This window comes from Hemiscyllium ocellatum, chromosome 25, assembly GCF_020745735.1.
Source record: "Hemiscyllium ocellatum isolate sHemOce1 chromosome 25, sHemOce1.pat.X.cur, whole genome shotgun sequence".
Classification (NCBI taxonomy): Eukaryota; Metazoa; Chordata; class Chondrichthyes; order Orectolobiformes; family Hemiscylliidae; genus Hemiscyllium; species Hemiscyllium ocellatum.
Genome location: NC_083425.1, coordinates 30,596,601 through 30,617,082, shown reverse-complemented (window position 1 = coordinate 30,617,082; position 20,482 = coordinate 30,596,601). Strand labels below are relative to the sequence as shown.

The 20,482-nt window shown below is 39.2% G+C and overlaps 1 protein-coding gene across 1 annotated transcript in view; it reads left to right on the top strand.

Annotated features, from left to right (window-relative positions):
- LOC132827975 (alpha-1,6-mannosylglycoprotein 6-beta-N-acetylglucosaminyltransferase B) overlaps positions 1–20,482 on the top strand; it is an 860,566-nt gene that overhangs the window by 809,008 nt on the left and 31,076 nt on the right. The window contains exon 15 of the mRNA XM_060844829.1: positions 10,969–11,115. Within this exon, the coding sequence (XP_060700812.1) occupies positions 10,969–11,115 (147 nt within the window). The remainder of the gene's footprint in view (positions 1–10,968; positions 11,116–20,482) is intronic.

Sequence of the window (20,482 nt, the reverse complement as noted above, 5' to 3'; positions counted from 1 at the left end):
CACTACTATTATAGGACAAGCCAAACAGAGAACAGCCAGGGAATTCCTAGAGGCATGGCATTCATCCACAGATTCAATCAATAAGCACATCGACCTGGACCCAATATACCGACCACTGCAACGGACAGCTGGAACTGACAACCGGAAGCGGCAGATACAAATCACTATAACTGCCGGAGGAAACATCACAGAAACACTTCACAGGAGGCTCCCAAGCACTGAGGATGTCACCTAGACAGGGGACGAAACGTCTGCAACACAAACTCCCAGCTCAGCGAACAGAACCACAACAACGAGCACCTGAGCTACAAATCTTCTCACAAACTTTCCTTACTTCACTTCTGTGTCAGATTCGACTCAACCACATGAATCCTAAACCACCCTCCTTCTCAGTCACTCCTCTGTTTTTTTACTTATTCCTGAAATATTATTGATGGTAAACACATTATTGGTGAAAATGTGTTGCTGGTTAAAGCACAGCAGGTTGGGCAGCATCCAAGGAATAGGAAATTCGACGTTTCGGGCATAAGCCCTTCATCAGGATGAAGGGCTTATGCCCGAAACGTCGAATTTCCTATTCCTTGGATGCTGCCTAACCTGCTGTGCTTTAACCAGCAACACATTTTCAGCTGTGATCTCCAGCATCTGCAGACCTCATTTTTTACCCCAACACATTATTGGTCCCAACAATCAGAGTTTCAGGTGGCTTATTTCTCTCTTCAGGACACTATTAACTCATTCTTGCAGCAGCAATGCTACAAAAAAGTTTCTAAACTTGTGGCAGGAAAACAACTAATCAATGGAGCTGGGGACATGGACTGCAGAAAGACTTAGCCCAGAACAGTCCACAATGGTGCCTTTTTAATCCAAATGTGTTAATGGAGTGTGACACTACATTTTTTTTTTACAAATGTGAGGGATGGACAGTGATGGTCATGTTTATATATTGTGAAGCTATTGTACATTTTGGCCATGAGGACTGCAAAGAAATTCCAAAGAAACATGTAATGTGCTTGCACCAGAAGTGATATCTTCTTGGTGCATGATTGTATTAGTGAGAGAATGAAGGCATCCTGACTGCAATTTAAACATAGGGTGGAATCTTCTGCTCCTGCAGACGGTGAGCTTGAAGGCAAAAAGGATACTTAATTAGATTGAGTGGTGGCATACGCAGTTACCCTTCAACTTATATTGCGCACTGAAAGGCCATTTGCCAGCTTTCTTGTCCTGCCACCAGCTGAGGCATTTAAGTGACAAATTAAAGACCACCACATCCTCAGTCTGTCACCACAGAGATAAACCCAGTTGTGGGTGAGCCTGTTGCTGTTCAGCAATATGTCTGGTACACTGCATACAGTTAGTCACCTTATAGGGTCACAGGTAATCAGTATCTGATTATGGGACTGGTTAGCAGGTACAGGCAATGCCTGTTGGCAGCCACCGCCTCGCCCTCACCTCTGCCACTACTGCCTCCTTTCCTCAACTCCCAACCCAAATCCCCATACCCACCCCATCACTTGCCTTCACAATCCTGGGACTCCAAGATTGTCCTTCTGCCAGCAGCCACATTATGGCACTGCTGAGCACAAGCACTATTGAATCTGACCTGCTCTAAGCAAGGTTTCCATCCTCAGGGTCTTGAAATACAGTGAAGATCCAACAGTTCCCTTGTGATTGTGTGATTGATGTGTGATCCAGCAGGCCTTCCTTGGAAGGCACCCCTAGTGCCTTATCAATATTCAGAAAGAGCAGTATATTACTTAATCCCTTTGACCCATTGTGTTATTCAGTTCAATACCAATTTATATATAACTCAGACCTATAGCCACCATCACTCCATATCACCTGATACCTTTACCCTGGAAAAATCTAGTGATCTTTTTCTTAAAACTTCCAATTACCTCGACAGGTTTTGGGCTATAGTATTCTAAATTTTAAATGCCTATTACATGAATATAAATGTATCCTAATTTCACTTCCACTTTGTCCAGTTCTAAGAATGAGTTTACTGTGTTTAAGCTGTTAAATCAAGTTATAATGTTGAAGACCTCCACTAGATCATCCCTTAGACTTCTGAACTCAAGGCAATAGAGTGAAATTTAATATTACCCTTTCATGGTTTAGTTTTTCAAGCCCTGTTACTATTTTGGTGAGTCTTCGCTGTACTTCCTCTTACATCAATATTGGTTTCCTAAGGTTCAGCACTCTGAGTTGAATTGCAGTACCAGGGTCTGGCATAGGCTCTAAAGAGCTGAAGTATACATTTCTTACTTGTGCATTCCAGCCATCCTGAGGTAAAGGGCAACATTCCATTAGCCTCTGATTACTTTCTGTACCTGTGCATTAGCTTTTACTGATATATTGATTGGGGTCATTGACCTGGTTTGTCTATTTATAGTATTACCCAAAACCCATATAATGTAAATCTTTATCCTTGATTGAACACTTAATGAACATTGTTGTGCATATCTCACATGTGCATTTCTCATAAACAGTATTAACATTACAAACAGCATTATGTTTCATGTCTATATTATGTTGCTGTCAGTGTCATGCAAATACATGTTTCTCAATGCGTGCACCTCTCACTTACATATGCATGATCTCCAGGGAAATTACACATATTCCCATTCCCCTAAACTAATCCAATTAAGGGCAAATCTGCAAAATTTTTTTTAGACTGAAATGAAAATGTCTGAAAATCACATTGACACATATCAAGGTTATCTGCAAAATCTGTTCAGTAATTGAATGTGATTTTATAATCTGGGCTAGACTTTAAACAAACTTTAGAGCACGTTTTGCAAAGCAGACTGTTAAAGATAATTGGCACCCAGTTAGTTGTTTCTCATTTTCAGTTCTGCTTTTACTCAGTGCAGTGACTGCAACAAAAGAATTTGCTTCATTAGGCAAAATGATTTTTTTTTGCTCCTGTATCTCCTATATTTGCTATTTTGATCTTTTGTATGAAAGTGTGTTTTCCCAAATCAAAAATGACTATTCAAACCTCCAAGCGAAATGTACACAAATTATCACAATATGTTCTCCACTGAAGATAAATTTTCTTTATGAGCTAGTTGTATTCCATTTGTGATGGCATAAATCTAATATTCTATGGTTTATAATAAAAAAGCAGATTATCTATATGGACTTTAGTAAAGCTTTTGACGGGGTTCCACACGATAGACTGGTTAATAAAGTTAGATCAATGGTATCTGGGGGAGCTAGCCAATTGGATACAAAATCAGCTTGAAGGTATTTGATGAGGCATTAGATAATGCAATGGGATCTGAGAAGAATCTATGTGAATCGTTGGAAACTGATCCAACTAATTTGATTCCAACTAATGGTAATTCTAAGCAAACAAAATTATAATGTGAACCTGACTTGATAGACCATGAATTTTGTTTTACTTCTTGTTTAATGTGGAGGTCAGTCACTGAACATATGCACAAGATGCTGCCTTTATACGTTGAACAAAGGTTTATCATACTAAAGAAATAAAACATGGATTACACCACTCCATATAAGACCATTGGAATGATGCCATTATAAATATCAGAAAGAAAGATCCATCCCTTTTATCCCTGCAATAGTCTCACAGGAGGTCAAACCTTAGTGGAAGGTCACTCCAACATCCATAATAAATCTTGCTAAACTAGCACAGCTACAATTGGTTTCCTTTTAACAGATTTCTGTGTATTTCACTTGATGTTATTTTCTTGTGTTAATTCTTAAATCAAGCTGCTAATTCAGCTCATTTTTGATTTAAAATGGGTTTCCTAAACCCATGTCTTCGTCTGTCTTGTAGGATGGCTTCCTTACTAATAATTCCAGCTTTCTTCTGCTGCTGTTATTTTTCTGTAATGAATGTATTATGTACAATATAAAGTTTGATTTGTATTTGCATATCATGTGGGTTAAGAAGGAACAACATTATTTAATTTTAGATTAATTCTGTGAGTGGCACCAGGTAGTTTGAAAATGTATTTACATACATTTAAATATGGTCTTTGAAAAACCATGGAGGTGAATATTTCAGTGCTTTTAAGAAAACAACAAGGATTGAAGAGAGAAAATAAATGGGCTGGTACATAGCAATAAGGTCTCCTATGACATCACAAGGCAGTGACAGAAATAAGTTTTCTTTTCAAAAGAAAGACAAACCATCCAGAAGGTTAGTGAGTGGGTAGATTTCTTTCACAGAGAGAAGCAGGTTTCTTTCAGTGAGAAAAGGTTTTGCAAAAAGAACAGTGGGATTTAGTAGTCTCTAAAATAGCCAAGGCAGAAGTTCATAAGTGGTAGGTTCTACAAACAGAAAGATTTAAGTTGTGAGAGAATTAGACATCCCACAAGGCTAGGGTTTTGCTGAAAAAGCACGGCAGGTCAGGCAGCACCCGAGGAGCAGGAAAATCAATGTTTCAGGCAAAAGCCCTTCATCAGGAATGAGGCAGGGACCCTCTGGGTGGAGGGATAAATGGGAGGGGCATGGGGTTGGGAAGAAGGTAGCTAAGAGTACAATAGGTGGATGGAGGTGGGGAAGAAGGTGATAGGTCAGAGAGGAGGGTGGAGCTGATAGGTGGGAAGGAAGATTGGCAGGTAGGATACGTCATGAGGATGGTGCTGAACTGGCAGGTTAGAACTGGCCTAAGGTGGGGGAAGGGGAAATTAGGAAACTGGTGAACTCCACATTGATGCCCTGGAGTTGAAGTGTTCCAAGGTGGAAGATGAGACATTCTTCTGCCAGGCATCAGGTGGTGGAGGCGGCCCTGGACCTGCATGTCCTCGGCAGAGTGGGAGGGGAACATGAAATGTTTGGCCACGGGATGGTGGGGTTGATTGGTGAAGGTGTCCTGGAGATGCGGATGTCCCACAAGGCTTTTAAATGCGTAAGTAGGCTATGCTATCAGTTTATTTAAGGATCTCATAAAGAGATATTAACTAAAGAAACAAAGGATTGAATGAATGCGATGTTTGTCTAAAAAAAAGCGAGCACAGCCATGCACACTCTTTGAGAATCTTTAAAATGGAAGATATGTTATACTTCAATGATGTTTGAGTATAAATTAATAGTTGTAGAGGGTTGATTATCTACTTCTGATATTGGTCATCAGTCTGTTTCATATAATTTTTGAACAGTGTAATATAAGTGTTTCTCTCCTTTTGTTGTTATAAATCTTCGTGGTCTGTGAAAAATGCATTTGCAACCTCTTGTGAATGTTTTCAATGGCTGACAACCATGGTAAATAAATGCAAAAGTAAAGCCTATGGTCCGCTTTTTCAGGTTTCACTCCATTATCTGACTTGTTCAGTATTAACATCAATTGGGATCATTACACAGAGCTTCTCAGGAATTCTAGGCAAAAGTGAGGCCCGCAGATGCTGGAAACCAGAGGATAGAGTGGTGCTGGAAAAGAACAGCCGGTCAGGCAGCATCTGAGGAGCAGGAAAATCGACATGACGTTTTGGGCAAAAGCCTGTCCTGATGAAGGGCTTTTGCCTGAAACATCACGTCAATTCTCAGGAATTCTGCAGAGCTTTGACAGCTTGGATACTGGTATTAACACTGCTATTATGGATAGTTTGATTGCCTTTTCTCTACTTGAACATACTTCTGCCTCACCACCACCAGCTTATAAAGTGCAAATCTGCAAATATTTTCACAATTATTTCCCAGTTGGCTTGTTGTCATTTAGCCAAAATGCTGTTTGCAATTAATTGTTCAAAATTACTTTCCTACCTTTATCTTTAAAAGTCAGATCTACACAGAACTGCAAACTGAAACTCTAAACTAATATTTCTTCCATAATCAATACCAATATGTTATGAACCTTCATCACAATCCTTCTGTTTTGACTCAATCTAAGATATTTTACAGGTTTAAAGGAAAGGAAAATAAACAAATAATCATGGATTTGTACTCTTTTATGTATAAATCTGTTCATTTGCTAAGAATAGCAAGCACTTAAAAATCCTCTGTTCAATACATAGTGCTCTTTAAATATTTCTCCACTCCATGCAGTTTGTGTTTGTTGCCCCATTACATCTATTCTCCAAGACAAAAAAGCATTATTTAATAAATGTTGTTTAAATTGTAAGTCTATTTCAATATATTGCCATTTCTATTCATAATGCATTGGGTGGAAAGATGCAATTGATATTTTGTAAATTACTGCTATAGCTGTTCTATTACTTTTACAAAGACGTGCAACTTTTTTTAGGCATACACAGCAAAGGTGGAAAGAAAATGCAATGAAAACAATGGAGACTATGAGATCAAGACAATCAGGAAACAGTGTAGTATGATGCGAACATAGGATAAATGTATTGGATGAATTATAAATAACGATAGCATAGACAAAGATGAACACATAATTGGTAATCATGACAAATAAAAAGTGAAAATCTCAACTCATGTATCACATTGTCTTATTTCATGAACTTAACCCACTAATCAATCTCCAGGGCTTAATCAGCCTCCATAGCAGTAAACATGATCTATATGGACTTCAGTAAGGTGTTCGACAAGGTTCCTCAGGGGAGACTGGTAAACAAGGCTAGATCACATGGAATACAGGGAGAACTAGCCATTTGGATACAGAACTGGCTCAAAGGTAGAAGACAGAGAGTGATGGTGGGGAGTTGCTTTTCAGACTGGAGATCTGTAATCAGTAGTGTGCCATAAGGATCGGTGCTGGTTCCACTGCTTTTCGTCATTTACATAAATGATTTGGATGTGAACATAGGAGTTATAGTTAGTAAATTTGCAGGTGACATCAAAATTGGAGGTGTAGTGGACAGCAAAGAAGGTTACCTCAGATTACAACGGGATCTTGATCAGATGAGCCAATGGGCTGAGGGGTGGCAGATGGAGCTTAATTTAGATAAATGCAAGGTGTTGTATTTTGGAAAAGCAAATCAAAGCAGGACTTATACACTTAATAAGTGTAAGTAAAGACCTTAGTAAGATCCTGGGGAGTATTGCTGAACAAAGAGACCTTGGAGAGCAGATTCATCATTCCTTGAAAGCAGAGTCACAAGTAGATAGGGTAGTGAAGAAGGCGTTTGGTATGCTTTCCTTTATTGATCAGAGCATTAAGTATAGGAGTTGGGAGGCCATGTTGCAGCTGTACAGGACATTGGTTAGGCTGCTTTTAGAATATTGCATGCAATTCCAGTCTCCTTCCTATCAAAAAGATGTTGTGAAACTTGAAAGGGTTCAGAAAATATTTACAAGGATGTTGGCAGATTTGGAGGATTTGAGCTATAGGGAGAGGTTGAATAGGCCTGGGCTGTTTTCCCTGGAATGTCAGAGGCTGACGGGTGACCGTACAGAGGTTTATAAAGTCATGAGGTGCATGGATAGGATAAATAGACAAGGTTTTTTCCCAGCGATGGGTGAGTCTAGAACTAGAGGGCATAGGTTAGAGTGAGAGAGGAAAGATATAAAAGAGACCTAAGGGGCAATGTTTCCACACAGAGGGTGGTGGGGTATAGAATGAGCTGCCAGAGGAAGTGGTGGAGGCTGGTCCAAATACAGCATTTAAAAGGTATCTGGATGGACATATGAATAGAAAGGGTTTAGAGGAATATGGGCCAAATGCTGGCAAATGGGATTAGATTACTTTAGGGTATCTGGTCAGCATGGATGAGTTGGACTGAAGGCTCTGTTTCCATACAATACATCTCTATGACACTGTCATTCTATGGCTATGCATGAGTTAAAACTTTCTGGCAGAAGCTTTTCTTTCCATGGAAACAAAGCAGAAAAAACTGTGTCACACAATCTCCAGAGTTATAGATTTTTAGTCACTGGAGGGGAAAAAAAGAAGCCTTTCAGGTAGTTTACAGCTTATTTGTGAACAATGTTTTTCTCAGTGTTCCTCTTGTAGGCTCAGAAAAAAATCAAGTAAGATGCTCAATTCTTTACCTTGAAGGAAACAGATTAGAAGTACAATAATTAATTCAAAAAGATTCAAAATAATGAAAATAAATGGAGAACATAACAGAGAAAAACAGGAAGCATGACTAAATTGCTCAGAAGTATTTCATCCTGTATGGTATTCTAATTCACCGAGCCACTGTACTGCCCATGTTTTAAATGTTGTTATTGTACCAGCCTCCACCACTTCCTCTGGCAGCTCATTCCATACCCTCTGCATGAAAAAGCTGGCCCTTTGATACCTTTTAAAAGATGTGCAGGTCAGGTGAATTGGCCATGCTAAATTGCCCATAGTGTTAGTACATTAATCAGGGGTAAATGCAGGGAAAGACGTCTGGTTGGGTGACTCTTCAAAGGGTCAGTGCGGACTTGTGCCACATTGTAGGGAATCTTAAAAAAATATATATTTAGATGGGTATGTGAGTTGGAAGAGTTTAAAGGGATATGGGACAAAAACAGGCAAATGGGACTAGATTTGTTTAGGAAATCTGGTTGGCATGGACAAGTTGGACTGAAGGATCTGTTTCCGTGCTGTACATTTCTTTGACTCTATGTACAGCTGGAGGGGATTTTGCAGGTGGTGGTGTTACCAGGTATCTGCTTGTCTTTCGAGGCGACCATAAGACCATAACAAATACAAACAATAACAGGTATTTGGACCCTTGAGCCAGCTCCGCCATTCAGTAGGATCATGGCTGATTTGACATTCAACATATCCACTTTTCCTGCCTTTTCTCTGTAACCTTATATCTCCAACTGATTAAGAATTTATCTCAGCCTTAAGTATACACAAAGACTCTGCCTCACTGCCCTTTGTGGCAAGAAGGTGCAGTGAGTCACAATCTTCTAAGAGAAGAATTTCCTTCTCAACTCAGTCTTAAATTGGTGAGACTATGCCGCCTGGTCTAGACTCTTCCATGAGGGGAAACATTCTCTCAGCATTTACCTTGTCAAGCCTCTGAAGAATCCAATATGTTTCACTTAGACCACGTCTAATTCTTCTCAACTCCAGTGACTAAATTAGAGTGGCGCTGGAAAAGCACAGAAGAGCAGGAAAATCAACGTTTTAGGCAAAAGCCCTTCATCAGGAATGAGGCAGGGAGCCTCCGGGCTGGAGAGATAAATGGGAAGGGGGGCAAAGCTGGGGGGAAGGTAGCCAAGAGTACAATAGGTGGATGGAAGTGGGGATGAAGGTGATAGGTCGGAGAGAAGGGTGGAGCGGATAGGTGGGAAGGAAGATTGGCAGGTAGGACAGGTCATGAGGATGGTACTGAGCTGGAAGATTGGAACTGGGATAAGGTGGGGGGAGGGAAAATGAGGAAACTGGTGAAGTCCACATTGATGTCCTGGGGTTGAAGTCTTCCGAGGCAGAACACTCCAGTGAGTTAAGTCCCAACCTATTTAGCCTTTGTTCATAAGGCAATCCCTCGATACCATCCTAGTGAAACCTCTCTGAACAGCCTCCATGAAATGATATCTTTCCTGAAATAAGAGGACCAAAACTGCTCATAGTATTCTAGATGTGGTCTCATCAGCACCTTGTACAGTTGCAGTAATACTTCCTATTTCAATCCCTTGAAACAAGGGCTGACATTTCATTAGCCTTGCTGATTATCTGCTGCACCTGTGTGCTAGCTTTCTGTGTTTCATGTACAAGTACTCCAAAGGGTTTCAGCTTTCTGTAGTTTTTCTCTATTTAAATAATTCTCTGTTCTTTTGGTTCTCCCTTCCAAAATTAACAACTTCACATTTTCTAACATTATAAACCATTTGCTAACTTTTTGCCCACTTACATAACTGACCAATATCTCTCTGTTTCTATCCCTCTCATATCATGTCTTTCCACCTATGCAAATGTATCATATGCAATTTGGACTACAGAACATCCACATCCTTCTTCCCAGTCATTAACATATATTTTGTAAACAGCACTGATCGCAGTGAAACATATGCCAATATACTACCTCCAACACCATGGGCTCTTATTGGATGACTTTTCCTTTTGAGAGATACCTTGTTGAACACTTCCAGAAGTCCAAATACAACACGAGTGGTCTTAGATTTGTAAGGTGCTCTCTAAAGCCCCTTGCTGAATTCCTGCAGTGCATCTTGCAGATGGTACACACTGCTTTTTCTGAGCATCTGTGGTGAAGGAAGTCAATGTTTGCAGATGTGATACCAATCAAGCAGTCTGCTTTGTTCTGGATGGTGTTGTTGGAGTTGCACTCATCTAGGCAAGTAGGGAGCAGTCCATCACACTCCTGACTTGTTTATTGTAGATGTGGAAAGACTTTGGAGAGATAGGAAGTAAGTTACTCATTGTAAGATTCCTATCCTCTAATTATGCTTTTGTAGCCATTGTATTTATGTGATGTTGTTTAGAAGTAAATAAAGCAGGGAAATCTAGTACTGTATCTTCGGAATCAAAAATATCTCTGGTATGTCATTCACTGTCTCCTATGCCACCCTATTTCCTAGTATGCCACTGGTAATGATAATTAAGAAGTAATGCTAGGAACTTCAGCAACTCGTCCAGATTGTTGTTTTTGTATCTTCATGTTTTTTGCTATACTAAAGTCACCTACAAGTCTGCCCCTGTGTTATCTCCTCCAGTCCACAATCCTCTGAACTCCTCCAAATCTGACTTTTTGAATATAATCAGTTATAAACACATGGCCAAGTGGGGTTGCTCCTTTAGCTGCTGGGTTTGGATGCTCTAGACTTCTTCAAACATCTCCATCTCCTTTTCCTCCTTTAAAGCATTTTTTAAAAGCTTGACTAAACTTTTGATTGTCTGCCTTAACACGTTTCTCTATGAAGTTCCTTGAGATGTGTTGGCATATTGAAAGCTAACTGTGCTGACCTTGTCTGGATGAAATATGCTCAATCATAGCTTTCAACTCTTACCTACAATGCATGTTTAAAACTGTGTCTCTCCTAGTCTTGGTATCTTCCTGCTTGACCACTGTCATATCAGCGATTCATTCCTAATTATCTTTATCTTTGCCTTTGCTTTTATTCTCTAGCTCTTCATTGGATTGGGGTTCCCATATGAAGGTCCTGCCCCTCTGGAAGCCATTGCTAATGGATGTATTTTCCTGCAACCCCGATTCAACCCACCTCACAACTCAAAAAACAATGAGTTCTTCAGAGGGAAACCCACATCAAGAGAGGCAAGTAATGGCATTAACCATGAACAAAACATATACATTATCATAGAAAGGGAGAGTAGGAACTCAGGATGAAACTAAAGAAAGTCAGGCACCATTTTAAAAAGATGTAGTCCACAAGTTATAACAACTCCATAGAATATGTGGCACCATAGGTCTTGCGATAAAATTTCTGAGGAACTATGCATCGACAAAATGCACATTGACAAAAACACAAATTACATCTTTGAACTGCTGCAAGAAGTTATGCTCATCTCCTCATACTGTTCTGTCAATGACCATGAAGTGTTCACCTTCACAACATCTATGGCAGAGGATCATTTGTGGTTGTGACAGAGCATTGATGAACCAGGCAGAAGTAAATAAATACATTCATTAGGTCATTGATACTTTTCAAGGACAGCAGGCTCTCATCACTTGTTATTACAGTAAGGTAACCACAAAACAAAACCGTATCATTTTCTACTTTCTAGCTTCTCCAATACCTAGTCTTATGATCTTTGCTGATGTTGCTACTGGATGAACCTGATCCCAGATTGAAACATGGCTTGATAGATCATATTTTTGTTTTCTGTTTGTAACAAGCTGGGCTTTCACTGAAACATAGTGCTGCAAACCTGGTTTTAACAGTAGAATGGAAGTTTATTATAAACAAGAAATAAATCTAAATAAAATGAACCAAATTATTTGCATATAATTTAAACATAAAAAAATTCAAAACGGGTGATAAAATATAATCCCACTAATCCCCAAAACGTTCCTTTACAGTACTTATGCCAAAGAGAATTTCCTTCTCTTTCACAGTTACAGGGTTTAATTTAACTGTGACTTCAATTCCCCATTCTTGAGAATCTGATAGCTTCTTTCATACAACTGAGCTCAGATATTCTCAGCTTCAAATAGCTCCATTAAGGTTTTAACCAAACACTTCTGGACTGGAATCTCTAAACTAAATTTCTTACTCAGAGGTAACCTCTTCCATAATAGTTATAACTACCTCAAATTCTTTCGAACAACTGTTTTACACATTCACCTTCAGCCAAGACTCGTATAAATGACCAAATTGCAAGGCTTTTTTTTTCAAGCTGTGGATGGTTTCCCTAAGTCCAAAGAAAAATTCCAGAATCTTCTGTCAGAAAGTCTAATGATTTAAGTTTTCCATTTGTAACTCTCCCAATATAAACAAAACCCCATTACTTCTAGGAAGTTGCTCTCGAATACTGTGTTTCAAAATAAATCACTATGGCTAAAAAATACTAAATTAATCATTAACCATTTTAAATGCACAGAAAATCTATATGCCACTATCTGAAAATTCAAAATCCAAATTAGATTACATTATATGAAGAGAACAAAGAGTACAAAGAGAACAAAGGAAATTTACAGCCCAAGAACAGGCCCTTCGGTCCTCCAAGCCCGAGCCAATCCAAATGTACTGTCTAAACTTGTCGGTCAATTCCTAAACATTTGTATCCCTCTGCTCCCCACCTACTCATGCATTTGTCCAGATGCATCCTAAGTGAATCTACCGTGCCTGCCTCTCCCACCTGTGCTGGCTACACGTTCCAATTGCCCATCACCCTTTATGTGAAGTACTTATCGCGTGTATCCCCCTTAAACTTTCCACCTCTCGTTATTGAATCCTTCACCCTGGGAAAAAACTTGTCTCTATTCACCCTGTCTATAACCTTCATAATTTTGTAAACCTCAAACAGCTTCCCCCTCAATCTCCTTTTTTCTAATGAAAATAAACGTAACCTAGTCAACCTTTCTTCATAGCTAGCACCTTCCATACCAGACAACATCCTCGTAAACATTCTCTGCACTCTCTCCAAAGCGTCCACATCCCTTTGGTAATGTGGCGACCAGAACTGTACACAGTATTCTAAATGCGGCCGAACCAATGTCTTGTACAATTTTAACATGACTTGCCAGCTCTGATACTCAATACCCTGTCCATTGAAGGCAAGCATACTATATGCCTTCTTGACTATTCTAACCACTTGTGCAGCAACCTTCAGGGTATATCATGCAGTATATCATACTGTATTATATATAAATTATCCATCCTACAAAACAGTAAGATACAATCAATGACATTCCTACTGAATTGAGAATAAACTTTTAGTGAAAAGATTCAAATCAACAGATGATTTATGCATAATAAAGCCTCTCCCTGCTCTTAGAATGACCCAAACAGTGACAGCAACAGAGAGGCACTACAATAAGTCACATGCTTCTACTGGAAAGATTATATAGAAAACTCAGGATATTAAAGCAAGTTTTTGCTGCCTGCCCAGGTTCAGAGGGGTATAGTTATGCTTCCCAGATTAGGTGGTAAGAATAGTTATACTTCCATGTACTTTTCACAAGTTCATGTTCCAGGAGGAGTGTACTTTGATGTGTCTGACAGGAAGGTCCTTGCTCGGTAGCCGGAACTACACAGAAAAGATTATTATTTTGACCAGTAATCAGAGGAGTTATCAGTAACAATTACAAGGAATCATCATTACTCATCTCTGAAGTCTCCGCCTCAGTGTAACGCAATCCACTTTAAACATTACAGTCTGATATCATTCTACTCCATTTGCAAACAAAAATTCACTCCATCAAACTAACTAGCCCTCCTACAACTTGACAGCACATCTGCCTGAACATGACTGTGACATGAATTGGCATGAAATAAATGCATACTTTCTTATTTAACTAACATTTTGAATATTCACAAGTTACTTAAGTGCAAATGAATACTAAATACACCATCACTCTATTCCTTTCATATGTTGTGCTTCCCTGGGTTCTGAAACACATGTCTTCACATCATCTATTCTATGTGCCCATTTTGGGTCAGCATTGCAGGAGATGGTTGGTTCTTCATACTGTCCAAAAGGTTCATGGAACTCAGAAGACCCTTCTCATACGTTCACTTGCTCTGAAACTGTTTATTGTTGCTTCTCACTTCCATTGGCATGAGATCTAGTATCCTAAAACATAAAAATATCATGCAACTATGGTGTTTGGGTGGCTTTTTGCTAATCATCCATTTCACTATCAGCATCTTCCTTCTGCAGTGGGAGGACAGGAGTGAAAGTTAACAGATAAGTTTCCAAGTTAGGATTGCCTGCCTTTTGGGTATAAGGCTCATTCAAGACAGTGTGAAACTATAACTGATTTTAGCTTCCATTGACAGGATGTAAAATAGGAACCTGAACAAGCCTTTTTCAGCCACATGCATTAGTTAATCAGTGGGGCTTAATGATTGGTAAGTATTATTTGGAACTGTGAATGAATGAATTCTCTATTCTTCTCTGACTTTATGCCATGGATATTTACACTGTAATACAGTCCCAGAAATATGATAGAAAAACAAAATATATGTAAGTATGCAGTGAAGTTACGGAATGGAATGAGACAGCAATAGATTCTCCTTTTCTTACTTACTTGCCCTTAGGCTGCTCCTGAAGTGTGCGGACTGGCCGTTAACTTTAAAGACCATTGAATTTTCAGTTGCTTCAATTCCAATTGTACATTGCTTTTATAACATGTAAATGGGTAGATTCAGGAAACTGCAAATAAATTTTTTTACAAATTAGTTTTAAAACAGCTTCACTCAGTCCAAAAAATGTTAGTCCCCATATTATTTCTTTAATTCGAAATTAGACTAAAACAATCATAGATGTTAAGTGTTACCAGAACACTTGTTACCTCAAAGGGGGGACTCTTCTTGTCTAAAGTTTGCTTCACTGTGGCTCACTTTACGACTCCTGGTTTTGAAATTATGATCCTCAGTCATTTTAGAAATAGGTATGCATGCTGTGCAAATCACAGTTTCAATGTCAAACCTATTTTCTAATGTTTGGCTGTAAATCCTAATTAATGTTGGTAATGCTGATTGCTTTAACATCTTCTACCTTCAGTTTGAAAATAGCTTTAGTTAAGCAGTATTAAAAAATATGGATAATCTGTATTTATGGTCTTCATATAATCAATTTTTTAAAAAATAGATCCATTAATGGTAGAATATTTGGCTTATCACACATGCATTAGTTATGTGGACAAGGTTTCAATGATTGATGAGAAATTCTACTGTCAGTTAGCTCAGTCATTTAGTTTTGATTGCACCACAAAGTGCTCTGATATCAGTACATGCAGCCAGCACCTGCAGGGAACAGATTTGCGTTTATGGAATGCATTACTTTGTAGTAATCTCAAAAGGATCTCTGTGTATTAACCAGGTTGCTGTTGCATTGAAACTCACAATCAGAGGCCTACAGATTCTCCTGGCTTTCTTTCAAAATAATTAAAGTTAACTTGTAGTTATGGCAATTTACCAACTATGCGAGATCAAATTGGTCTTGAGCAGGGGGGCAAATCGGGCAATCAAGAATTGCCAACCAATTTTAAACCCTGCAAAAGCAATTTGGCTGCTAAATTGATCTTTATTGTGTGAATGGCAGTGGAGAGAATTGATGGTGGACGTAGACTGCATAATGCCTGAAAGGGCTGGTTGCTATTATACAATTTTCTTTGTGTCCTATTTTCCTTGCTGTTGTGTCTTTCCTCTCACATCAAATTATCTTTGCTTCTCCAATTATTCTTCTAATTCATTCACAATCTGTTTCCCTCTCAGTTGTTGCTCACTGTTTACCTTCCTCCTCAAATGAGCTGCTCAGTGGTATGCGCTGCAGCAAAACAGCTACTGACTTTCGGTGGTCATTGAGTGCTCTCCCTACATGCTCTACAATAAGTTTCATGGGATATCTTCTCTGGGTTGGTTTGGGAGAAAAATAATCCCCCTATCAGTAAATAATGTGAAAAGGCATACACAATAGAAGCACAGCCTCCTCAATGAAATAGCAAATTGTCACTGTTGTTTAATACTGCATTTATTACTTCAAAAACAATATTGTGGTTGAAATCCAACATGTTAATTGCTTTGATTCAATGGAAAGATGTGAGACAATAATTGGGAGGACATGGCAAAGCAGATTCTGTCAGTTTAATGAACCCGAGTCATAAGATTTACAGAAATAAAGCTGCAATATTCCTGATGCTTTATTTTACCATGCAGTATCAGATCAGATTTTATGCATGATAGTGTATTTTGGTGGCAATACAATTAATAAGATGCAGACATTATGTATGATATAGTGACACCTTTGTCACATACAATAAGTTGTTTCATTTCTTACTTTGAGAAATTACGTAGCCCTGTCTGAAGCATTCGCTCTGTGTCAATGTACAGCTTATAATATTAGGCAACATTATTCCTCTGTTATCAGTTGGCTTATAATGGAAACAGTCTGCACACAGAGTTGCAGCTGTTAATGTCTCACCAACCTGAAATAAGGAAGCTCCAATATTGTTAGATAGTATATCAGGAACCTGTACCACAGGCAGCATCTGACTACAAGGAAAACTCTGAATAAACCTTGTTCAATAATAGAAAATATCAGGCACAGAAATTCTATAAGCCAAAATGTAAGAAACCTTTGTGTACTATTACATTAAACATATAATGCAAATATGATGCATTGTTAATAAAAAGAGATTTTTAACAAGCAATTTGCTTTGACACTGGAGAACTTAACCAAGGCAAGTGATTTTGTAATAGCTCAAAAATTTCGACACATACTGCATGCAGTCTGCTTTCCCTAAGCAGAGGTGCTGTGATTCTGCATAAAGAAGCCCAGAGGCAGTGAAAATGCTAATTGCTGAGAGAATCAGAACAATTGCAGTATCTATGGTTTTGATTTCAGTTGTGTGGCTAGCAATAGATCTTGTACTATTGCAGAAGCAAACATAGCAAATGTGGTACCAAACACAAAAAAACACATTAAATTGTGTCAGGAAATTGGAAGCACTGGTAAAAGATTATGTAAATCGTAATTTGCATAATTCTAATGCACCGATGTATCATCCCTTTCACACTTGCTTGGGGGCATTATATTGTGATGACGACAGATGTAAAGGCAAGCATTATGTTCATCCCATGCTAATTTCATGTCAGAGCTGAAAATGTGTTGCTGAAAAAGCGCAGCAGGTCAGGCAGCATCCAAGGAGCAGGAGAGTCGACGTTTCGGGCATGAACCCTTCTTATGCTATTATCATCCCTTGCTAATTTCATGTCACTTTTGCATCTATGTTGCAAGGCATAAAACCAATGCCAACTGGACCTATTCAATTCTCATCAGAGACAAGGCTCCTTTTTTAACTCTGAAGAAGGGTCACTGGATCTCAAACATTAACTCTGCTGCCTCACTCCACAGATCCTGCCAGACCTACCTAGTTTCTCCAGCAATTTCTGTGTTTGTTTCTTTTTAAATTTTTGGTTAAAAAAAACATTTTTCTTTTCAAACCTTTATGGAGTCTCAGTTAAAACAGGCTGCAGAGACATAACTTGGATTCACATCACTCCCACCCATATTGCTCCTGTCCCAACACACACAGTCCCCTTCCATGCTACCTCATGTCTAGAATTGCATAATGATTCTTGCTGAGAGTCAGACATCCATTAAAACATACGAACAGCTGATCCCCAGGAATAACATTGCAGTGTTGACAGCTTCAGCTCTCTGAGTTAGTCTATAAATTTCACGATGTTTATTATGTTCGCAAGATAAAGAGTTTGGAAGTGCTTGAAATTTCTGATATTGAGATTTTAAGGGGTATGGATAATTGACACTTTTAATGAGCTGTAGTGAAAGACTTTTAAAGTTTTTTTTAATACATCCTATTATCGTTAAGTTTTATACAGATTATATAGTGGCTGAAAGAGCATGTAAATGTCATAGATTGACTTGGGTGGGCCATCGGTAGAGGGATAGAGGGGCATCAGATGTCATTGAAGGCACATTGTACCATAGGGTGAGGGTGCAGAGGCATAGATTGGCATGGGATCATTTTTAAGAGTGTTCCAACTTATCTTACAAAAGATTCCTTCATCCAGACTATAGTTCATGACATTTCAGAGGGCTCATGAACCACAAGTACTTTAAAATCTGGCCTGACTCTATACAGGTTGACATGCCTATCTCTACAAGGCTTTGGCTACATTAGACATTTAGAGTGCAGGCTCGTGAACGAAATGAGGTCACACCTTAAAGGCACTAATTAAAAACCAAAAACTCTGACAATGAGGTTGGAGATTTTGAAATTGGATCCCACTGTCATAGTCATTCCTTCACCAAGTCTCCCAGACTCTATGAAAATTGAAAAATAATTTTTGAGAATTAAAGTAAAAAACATTGCATTGGTAGAAATTAGTTCACATTCTACTCAGATAATAGATGTAAATTAGACAAAATGAGGTCCAGTTTAAGCAACCAATGCACCCCAAGGATGTTTATAAGGTGCATTTTAATATAGCTTAGTGTTGGCATGATATAAATTTGGGTTTGACCTTTTTCCAAACTGTATTTATGTAACTGAAGGACCTAGTGTCTATTTTAAGCCATCCTACAAAAATCTGTTTACAATGTTCAGAGCAGGAATTGCGTTTATCCTTCTCTGGATTCTTAAGCTGCTACTGCAGTTTACGAGCAACAACAACTTATATTAAGAGAAAGAAGCAAATAAAAAGCATTTTTTTGAAAAAAAGTTCAAGATTATTTTGTATGAAAACAAGAGGGGCAGGATGGTTCTCTAAATCCACTGTCTTCACAATCACCAACTACATTGCTACTGTTGTCTCCCAATTCTGGAAATACTTTTGACCAATGGAGAAATTTGCAGAACATTTAAAAGTGTTACGCAGAAGAGATGTATGTGGATGCAGGACCGGTGTTGATAGTTCCCCTAAATAATATAAACTAGAGCCAGGAATCAACATCGAGGACATCTCAAGTCTCCTGTTCAAGGTAAATGCTGCACGCACCCTATTAATGGCCCAAACCCAATTTAAAACATATTATGCTAACTATTATTCCTATTTAACTAATAGCACAGCAAAGTAAAAGGGAAAGATAGTGAGGGCTATTTTCCTGCTGTTCCACCCTGTGTTTTTTTTTTCTTACTCTGTGTGTCGGATAACCCCGGTGTTAGTAAGGCAGAAAACATTGTCCTATATTCCCTGAGAAGGGGGTGATGCCCTTATTTAAAATGTCACAGTCAGATCGTGATGGTTCTCCTCTCAGCAAATTCCTTAAATATCAAAGTTTTATAAACACATAAGAAATAGGAGTAGGTGTAGGAAATTGGCTCAAAGCTAATTTGGTTTTACTTAGTGTGGAAACACGCCCTTCGGCCCAACAAGTCCACACCAACTGTCCGAAGAGCAACCCACCCTACATTTACCCCTTCACCTAACACTACGGGCAATTTAGCATGGCCAATTCACGTAACTTGCACATTTTTGGACTATGGGGGGAAACCAGAGTACCTGGAGGAAACCCACGCAGACACAGGGAAAATGTGCAAATTCCACACAGTTGTCTGAGGTGAGAATTGAACCCGGGTCTCACAGTGCTAACCACTGTGCCATCATGCCACCCATTTATTCTTTCATGAGATCAGTGGCAAGACTAATATCTATTGCTCATCTCTAAATCCCACTGAATTGAATAACTTTCTAGGCTATTTCAGCAGTCAGTTAAGAGTTATTGTGGATCTGGAGTTACATGCAGGTAAGATTACTTACAGTGTGGAAACAGGCCCTTCAGCCCAACAAGTCCACACCGACCCGCCGAAGCGCAACCCACCCATACCCCTACATATACCCCTTACCTAACACTAGGGGCAATTTAGCATGGCCAATTCACCTGACCCGCACATCTTTGGACTGTGGGAGGAAACCGGAGCACCCGGAGGAAACCCACGCAGACACGGGGAGAACGTGCAAACTCCACACAGTCAGTCGCCTGAGGTGGGAATTGAACCCAGGTCCCTGGCGCTGTGAGGCAGCAGTGCTAACCACTGTGCCACCGTGCCGCCCTTTGTGCCACCGTGCCGCCCTTTGTGCCACCGTGCAGCTTTCCTCAGTAACAAGATGGGATTTTGCAACAGTCAAAGATAGTTTCATGATCTTCATTATTGCTGATTATCTTTCAATTACAGATTTGATTAATTGAACTTAAAGCCCACAGCTGCTTTGGTGGCAATTGAACCTATGTCCCCAGAGCATTACGTTGTGCCTGTGAACTATTATTCCAACGACATTTCCACTACATTACCAACTTTCCATCATGGCCTTCACTTTCCTCCCATAACCCTTGACACTCTGCAGAACAAAAGTCTGGCATTCTCAGCTTTGATTGTATTTAATGACTTAAGTTTTCAATGCTTTCTGCTGAAGAGAATTCCAAAGATTATCGTATTTCTGAAAGAAGAAATTGCTCTTAAACTCCATTTTAAATGGGGCCCTCTTTATTTT